At 35.3% G+C, this 8,769-nt stretch overlaps 1 protein-coding gene across 1 annotated transcript; it reads left to right on the top strand.

The window, feature by feature from the left end:
• Window positions 1–1,035: 1,035 nt before the first annotated feature.
• Window positions 1,036–8,510, top strand: LOC104272995 (terminal uridylyltransferase 7-like; the record flags this gene model as incomplete). Its single annotated transcript, XM_009868158.1, has 9 exons — window positions 1,036–1,105; window positions 1,979–2,105; window positions 2,831–2,950; window positions 3,926–4,057; window positions 4,777–4,957; window positions 5,328–6,469; window positions 6,596–6,746; window positions 7,454–7,540; window positions 8,410–8,510. Coding segments are annotated over 9 exons (2,111 nt in total), but the record flags the coding sequence as incomplete, so codon positions are not given.
• Between the last annotated feature and the right edge of the window lie 259 nt (window positions 8,511–8,769).

The following is an 8,769-nucleotide window of genomic DNA, read 5'->3' as shown; positions in this document are numbered from 1 at the left end:
TTTATGCCCACGGGAAATCAGACCATATAGTTCCAAACATGTATTTTAAACATCCATGTATTTACTGACTTAGATTATTCTCATTGCCACCCTCACCCCAGTTGTATGTGCATCTTCCTGTCTGGTCAATGACCATTACAGTCCTTGAGAATGGGTTTGTTGTTCAGCCAGCCTGAAGGAATGAAGACCCAGATCCCTGAAGAAGTTAGATTCTCTAATGTGTTTTGAAATGTCTCTAATGTGTTTGTGTAAAGCCTTCTGCAAGTCAGAAGGTGCAGGGACAGGCATTTGAGGTACCCCATTGGCAAAAGCAAGATATTCTTTTGAAGAAATCAAGTGTCCAAATGGCTGGGTAACATCAAGAAATTTTTGAGTTGCATGTCTAAAATTATGTCATAGCTTCCTCTCTACTTGGCCCATTGAAACAATGAAGTGTCAAAAAATAAACCCATTTTGGATCAATAATCTCCATTTGGAGAAAGGACTGTAGTGGCATCTATATTGTTTTAGTGTTAAAATAGAAATATAGTTGAATTATATTTGGAAACCTAAATAAAGAAGAATAAGAAGAAATTAAAAATTAGGCATAGCAATAAGACATCATGTTAGTAACCCTGTTTTATACTTAGACCGTTTCTAGATTGCCGTTACTGACATAATGCTCTTGATTTTTTAATCTTTCACACTAACATTGTTTTACAGATGTCATTGGTCTATCCATATGCCTGGATTACTGAAGCCAGCACTTAACTAAGATATACCTACTTAATTATACCTGTGAAGTATTTGAATTTTGAAAAGTTCCTTTCTTCCTGAGTATTTTCTTAACAGTGCTTATCAATTAGACTATACTCTTCCCATCACATACAAAAAATGGCTTTAAAATAATGAGAGGATTAATCTATCAGATGTGATGAGTTAATTTCATTAAGAAGTCAGGATTCTAGCTGTACTTGTCAAATTGCATCCAGTTCAACATATTTTTTTTTGTCAACACCAGGCTTAACAGGTCTTCTTTTTCTTTCTCCCACCTAGAGTCTTTTACGGAAGTGGATGCAGATTTCCATGCTAGAATACCAGTGGTGGTGTGCAAAGAAAAGCAAAGGTCTTGGTTGTCACTTTGTGTGTTCTAATAGTATATAGCAATGTAAATTATATGTACCAACATCTGAAAAATGACGTTTCTGTACTAAATTATTACAGTTCCATGGATCTTGAAACACAAACTAACACTCATGGGCAAGTCATTCCTAGCCTAGAATCAGAGGGTAAGGGTTGTTCTGTCCTCAGCTGTGTATTTCCCAATCCCTTCAACCGTTATGGCTTCCAGCATGTACCCTTACTTACCCTTCCATTTGGGATAGCTGCTTAAGCAGAAACTTTTCCTTATAGATAATGTAAATACAATATTAAATTATAGATTTCTATAAGGGCAAGATCACCTTGCTTAGCTTCACTAGTATTTTGAGAACAAGTGAAAGGCGGTTTATTTTGCCCATTTAATGGATATCACTTAAGATTCATGAAACATTCTATAATGAGCTACGGATGCTGAGATATTACCAATTATTTACTGCTTCCTTGATATTTCACTGAAAATATTTATTGTGCTGCGCAAACAGCATAGAAACTGTTTTCTTCTGAGCGTGGTACGGGAAGGTGGTTTTGGTTCATAAAGGAAATTTGTATTTTTTTCTAGTTCAGTGAATTAGTGTCCTTAGAATCAAATACTTAAATTTTAATTGTATTTGAAAACACTTTTACAGGAAATTGTAATGCATATATTTTCAACCTAACCATAAATCAGATTGTCATTCTGTACTTCTTTTAATGTAGATATAGTGTCTTTGAGAGGCTACTGATCTTCCCTTACAGCCTTCTGTTACACTCTTCTGTGAGATGTTACCTGACCTATGTCTATTCTTACAAAACTTCCAAGATCTTTTACTTTCTTTCTTTTTTTTTTTTTGGGTTTTAGTGGCCTTATTTGTAAAGTGAGTGCGGGGAATGAGAATGCTTGTCTGACAACAAATCTTTTGGCTACACTTGGAAAACTGGAACCTACTGTAGTACCTTTAGTGATTGCCTTCAGGTACTGGGCAAAGGTAAGGTTCATTTGTATTCCTGCATCTGTGTATAAGTATTGAATGAACATTAACATTATGCTGGTAAGATTGAAGGCATAGTTTAGAAAACAGTTGTTGGAAAAAGGATATTTACATGTTTTTTTAATAAATAGTAACTTTTATTATACAACTATCGTTTCTGTGTTGTAATTTTCCACTACATGTCAAAAGTGAAGTTTCATGCTTCAGCCAGTGGCATGCAGGCTGTAAATATTCTGCTTTATTACCAAACAAGTCAGAGGAATGTATATGAAAAGGAATTACCAGATTCCCATAAGCTTAATCCTTCATGAAAAAATGAAAGGAAAAAGCTTCTTGTTTCCATATGTAGATAAAAACTTTCTTGTGAAGTAAAATAAGTTGTTCCACAACTTTGTGTGCCTCCAATTAAAAAATGATTTAAGAAAAAGATTGTAGAACTTTTGACTTTTACTATATCTACATGAAGTTAGTCATCATTTTTGGAGATGTGCTGTATGCTGTCTGTTTTGCCAGTCTGCATCCTGTGGCTCTTGTGCTGAAAATATTATGGTAATAATGACTCCAGTAAATATGCAGGCCTTGACAACAAAGTCCATCTCATAAGAGCTTAAAGATGTCTGAGTTTCTGTCACTATTTAGTGCGACAGACTTCTAAGTAGTCATTGATGAAATACTTTTCGTATCACTTGAAACAATAATGACTGCACAACTTATTTTTACAGTTGTGCTGTATTGATCGTCCTGAAGAGGGAGGCTTATCACCTTATGTGTTCGCTTTAATGGTTATTTTCTTTCTACAACAGAGGAAAGAGCCTTTCCTACCTGTCTACTTGGGATCATGGGTATGTCTATTAGTACACTGAATAGTATGAGTGGGAGGACCAGTCACTTCTGATGGTGTGTAACCTGTCAGCTTCTTGTAATTCTGAGCAGGCCACGAGCCATCTCTGCAGAAATTCAGAAAGAATATGAATTCAGCCAGACTACACCTAACCTTTGTATGCTTGACTGTAAGGAAGCAATTCACAGTCCTAGACATAGAATTAAGTGCTCTCTTGCCCCTTTTGTGAGTAAGAAGAGCTGGGCATTGAATAATGCACTTCAGAACAATCAGCATCCTCATTTCTTCATCCTTTCTTCCAGACACTTGACATCTCTTGAGTTCACATAGCTACATCCCAAAACAGCGTCTTGGGTTTTGACATCAAATTTTTCAAAATGTAGACCACAGTTGCAGAGAACGCTAGTGTGATATCTTCCCATGGGATAAAACTAGGGGTTTAGAGCATTTATTTCTTGTGTTTAGAAGCTGAAATGCATCTTAATATCACAAGTTGTATTGTGGACGCAAATCCAGAATCCAGTTTTGCAGGATACCATTCAGGTGTTATGTTCATGTCACTCATTTTTTATTTGCACTTGCCTGTTATATTTAGTGTGCATGTTTCAGTTCCCATAAGCAACTACACAGGCCTTGCAGTTAAAAAATTCCTTCAATACTTGAGTGACTGTTCTCTGCAGTGAATGGGAGGCTGTCCTATAGTATATATCTGTGTGATTAAAAAAACATTTTTATGCTTGTGCAATATGCAAAGACAAGGTTCTATGACACATGTATACCCTTCCAAAAGCCCTGAACTCTTGAGAGCTTTTTGTAAAGAAGTGTAGAGAGAAGGGCAGGTTGTGGCATATTATAGGCCTGGAACAGGTCTATTTTAAAACTTGTTCTGTTTTAACTTGGCTTACTACCATGGAGAGGGCAAGATTTAAAGTTCGCATGATGTTTAGCAGTATGTTTCTTTTTCTGTTTCCTTTAGATTGGAGGATTCTCATTGAACAAATTAACTAATTTTCATCTGAAAGAAATTGAGAATGATGCTGTGGTTTGGGAGCATAACCCCACTGATGAATCTGACTTGCCACAAGAAACTTCACCTAGAAGGGGCAAGGTCTGAACTATTTAATTTGCTTCTGGTAGTCTAGCAGTCATTGACCTTCTCGAAAAAAAGAACCATCTTCTATTTTTGTTTTGTGTTTATGTTGCAAAACCACAATATATTACATGACTATTTGATAACAAGGCTTACTACACTTACCTCTTGGTGCTAAGAAAGTAACAGGAAATGAGGTGTTACTTTAAACTCTTTAGCTTATAGGGTTGAAGTAATGTTATCTCAGAATTAGAATAAGCATATGAAAAATATTTCCTCTTAGCTTTTAACTGTTCTTGCAAATTACTTATTTTATACCAACTTTGCAAGAAACAGTATTACTGTATGTAATTGTAACTGCATGTAATGTTATGACATTTAACAATATAATTTAGGCTTTGCTAAAAATTAGGCTACTATGTAATCCGTTCTGTCCAATTAGAATACTTTCGATATTTTCTCAGGAATTAATTATATCATAAACAGTTGAATAAAAAATTCTTATTAATTGCTGATGCTATTCTTTATCATTGTTGTAACATTTCATTTTGAAGTTTTATAATCTGAGTTTATATTACATTTTCCCATTTTTTTAATGAAGTTTTTATTGCAATTGCAAGACTATAAAAGCAACTATAAATGTTGTAATATTACATTATAGATCAAAATCAAGGAAGTGTAACAGCTAAACATCTGTACATTAAACACTGTTTAAGCTTTTCTTCTGTAATTCACAGGTTCCCTTAGTTTTTGATTCAGGACAGCAGTCTTCAGCATCTGCTGGCCAGCTCTGGGTAGAACTGCTTCGTTTCTACGCCTTGGAGTTCAATATGGCTGATTTGGTTATTAGCATACGACTCAAAGAAACACTGTCTCGTGAATCAAAGGACTGGCCTAAAAAGCGCATTGCCGTGGAAGGTATATATACTAGAAAACTTCAAAGAATTGTTACTCTAATTTTCTAGGATGCTGTTGTGGCTATTCACACTGTGTGTAATAACTTAGAATTTTTCAGTGTTGGACTGTGACTCCCAATAATATAGTAGAATATGTTTTGAAAAAAATCAATTTAGGTAATATTTCTCTTGGGTTATTGTTTCAACTTTATTCAAAGTCATTAAAGGGATGTTAAAATTGTCTTTAGCACAATTCATAGATCCTATGTCCCTACATAATGTTTTAGAGTAACTAACAGTAGTACATTCAGATTTTGTAAGCATGTAAGTGTATTACTATTTTTAAAAAAAGTTAACTCCTGCACTGCCGGCTCACTTTTTCTTTCTGCTAGACCCATATTCAGTCAAAAGGAATGTGGCAAGAACTCTGAACAGCCAGCTAGTGTATGAATATATTCTTCACTGCCTGAGAGCAACTTACAAGTATTTTGCCTTGCCTCACAAAAAAAGTGCAAAGCTGAGCAAAAAATCCTTTCCAGATGCCAGTGAGGAGAAATCCCAAATGCTAGGCCATAGAAAAGATGCTACAAAGCATGAAAATTCTGAGTTGCACAACCTGGATGGTAAACCAAACATAGCAGTAGTGGAAGATTGCATGACAGAGACTACAGGTATACTCCCAGCACATGGAATTGATCCTTCGAAACAATATGATGCCTCAGAAAGCTTCACAGAAGAAGAAATGGCTGATATAAGTCATTTGAGAATTGTCCATGAAGATTCAGACTGTATAATTGAGGAGGTTATTTCTGGAGATAATGAGGATTTTAAACCAAGTTGTGAAGAGACAGAGAATGGAAATGAAGGGGAAGAAGAGGAGGAAGAGGAAGAACATGAACAACAAAAAAGAAGATGGAATAATACCTTGACTACTGAGGAGGGAATAGATGAAGACAGTGATAGTGGAGGTCTCCCTGTTACAGTGAATGAACATGATATGGAGACATGTAGCACTTCAGACTTAGAAGGTTTTCAAAATGCTGCACTTACAGAGAGTGATGAGTTTGGCTTAGAGTGCAGTGGTGTAATGAATAACAAGATTGACGTTGATGAGGAGAGCACTGAAGGTACTGATGAACTGGATGAATCCCCCCTAAAAATCATACATTCAGCACAGAATCAAATAGCCAAAATTATTAACTCGGATGATGAGGAGGAAGAGGAGGAAGAACCAAGTATTCTAAACCAGAGAGAGTGTGGTGTTATCACAGGAGCTGGAGATGAACTCGATAACACATGCACTGGATCTGGAGAGGATGATGCACTGTCAGAGGAAGAGGAAGATTTTTCTATCATTGATAAATATGAGAACAGACATTTAGAAGAACATGTGGATGGACCTCTGAGGATCAATTTGAGTCAAGAGGATCTTACTGAAAAGGGAAACCTTTTTGAAGAGAACAGAACAATTGAACAGTGTTTAGAATCTGAACTCTTTTATGAATTCAGCAAACCAGCTTTTACTAAGGGCAAGGTAAGTAAGCTATGTCAGAACATAAACATGCTGCTTATGTTCTGTTGTCAGTTATGTGACAGTTTTGCTCCTATTCATTAATATGATTGTAGTTTTTCAAACGAATCTTGTTTTCTGTTCCTGCAGTCTCCCACAATAGTATGTAGCTTGTGCAAACGGGAAGGTCATTTAAAGAGGGATTGCCCAGAAGACTTCAAGAAAATTGAGCTCGACCCACTGCCAGCATTGACACACAGATTTTCAGTTATTCTAGATCAAATTTGTGTCCAGTGTTACCGTAAGTTTCTTTCTTTTTAATATTTTTGTGCGGTAGAAGAAGAATTGCAAAACATGAAATAACCACAGGCTAACAGTGTTTTAAAGGGAACTGGTTTATTTACTACACTGCATCTAATTCTCTTAGACAGAATTCTAAGATTTGTAAGGGCTTTAATAGGATTGCTAAGTAGTTTCTATTGAGTGAAATACCAAATGTTTAGATTTATCTTCTGCGTGCTGGCTGCCTGATTACTCCTTTAGGCATTGTAGTATAATCTGTAGAAGTTTAATTTTGGGTGGGTTTTTTAACTGATGCTTTTACATTTCTGTCTACTTTGAATTTCATAACTGTTCTTTAACTTGTAGTTTTTAATGAATAAAGACTTCAGTGTTCTAGAAAAAAAGAGTCAAAAAACTGTTTTGTAACATTTCTCCACTTTTGTTCTTTTCAGAGTGACCCAACTTTCTTCCTTTCTCTCTCGCCATTTCTGACGAGACAAACTGCATTATTTGTCTAATTAATGTTTTTCTTTGAACAGGTATTTCTCTTCTACTTCATCCTTGCTTTCTTTCCTTCAAATGTGAATCTTCTCTTGCTTTTTTTCTCTCCTCATCTTGCCCTGCTGTAAACCCCTCACTTTTTTCATCTACATCTTTGCTGTTGACTCCTTCTAAAGAACAGTTTGCCTACATTGTTGTCTTTTGTTGTTTTGTGTTTTTTTTAAGATGATTTTGCTCCAAATATTGTAGAGGATCAGGCACGTGAATATATAAGACAAAACTTGGAAAACTTCATTAGACATGATTTCCCAGGTAATTAGGCAGTTTTAGCGTTATATTTATGCTTTGAGGTGCTTATACCTGAGTGTTCTCCAAGAAAATATATCATGTTGGCATAATAAATGCTTCAGTTTTGAGCATTTAATCTATATTGTTGATCAGCATTGCTATACTGCATTACATCATTTCTGGTTTAACTTTTAATTTTACGGCTTTGGTTTAAGTCTTTTTTGACTTAGTCATATATACAGCACTTGAGTAGGACGGAACAATGACAAATCAGGAAGACAACAATCAAAGCAGTAACGGAACAATTTTATAATTGTTGCTTTAGTTTTATTCATTAGCCAGACTTCTTGCTGTTGTATCTGCTCTTAGAAACAAGAGACTTTTTGTAGTTCTTGAAACTTACTGGTCTGAGAATATTTTAAAATACAGGCAGAACATCTGACCTCTCTACAGAACCTAGCTATTTGAATTTTTTGTTTTTCTTTTTGGAGCTCTTAACTGTAGCACCTGGACTTTGGTTCATAGTCCTTTAAAATTAAAAAGATTTTATTGGCTGGAGCCAGGTATGTGGACGGATATGTCCCTTAAAAATATTTGCTGAGAGCAGTACTACATTTTTTATCAGACTTCAGCTTGGACCTGCATACTGATTATTTGATTATTGGAAAATTGTATTAATTATTGGAAGATCTAACTTGTTTCTGGATCTTTCAGATCCAGTAAAAGTAGAGATTCTTTCCTCAAGCAAAGCTGATAAGCAAATAAGTTTTGATATAGTGTAGAAGAATAGTAATGCTTTAATACCTGTATAAAAAGACATGCAATGGTTTGAAGCTATAACAATTTGAGATTCTGTGTTGATACGTAGTTAAAACCCATCATATCTCTTACAGGAACCAAGCTGAATTTGTTTGGCTCCTCAAAAAATGGCCTTGGCTTCAAACAAAGTGACCTTGATATCTGTATGACATTTGATGGGCTGGAAACTGCTGAGGTAATTTGAAATGCAAAATTATGGTCATATTGTATATATAGTGTAACAAATTAATTAATAAAGGCTTTTCAGGTTAGAAGAAAACACAAATAGGTGCCACAAAAGTAGATTATTTTAGGGTATTTTGCTGTTGGTCTAGGCATGAGTTTTAAGAACTACTCTCCGTAGTCAGTTTTCTTCTGAATTCTGCACTACCATTATTACTTCTAGCATTAAGTCTGCAGATTAATAACATAGAATCATAGAATGGCCTAGGCTG

The sequence above is a fragment of the Apaloderma vittatum genome, unplaced genomic scaffold (genome assembly GCF_000703405.1).
Source record: "Apaloderma vittatum isolate BGI_N311 unplaced genomic scaffold, ASM70340v1 scaffold45174, whole genome shotgun sequence".
NCBI classification, from domain to species: Eukaryota; Metazoa; Chordata; class Aves; order Trogoniformes; family Trogonidae; genus Apaloderma; species Apaloderma vittatum.
Note: the sequence above shows the minus strand (reverse complement) of the source record. Positions and strands in the feature narration are given on the sequence as shown.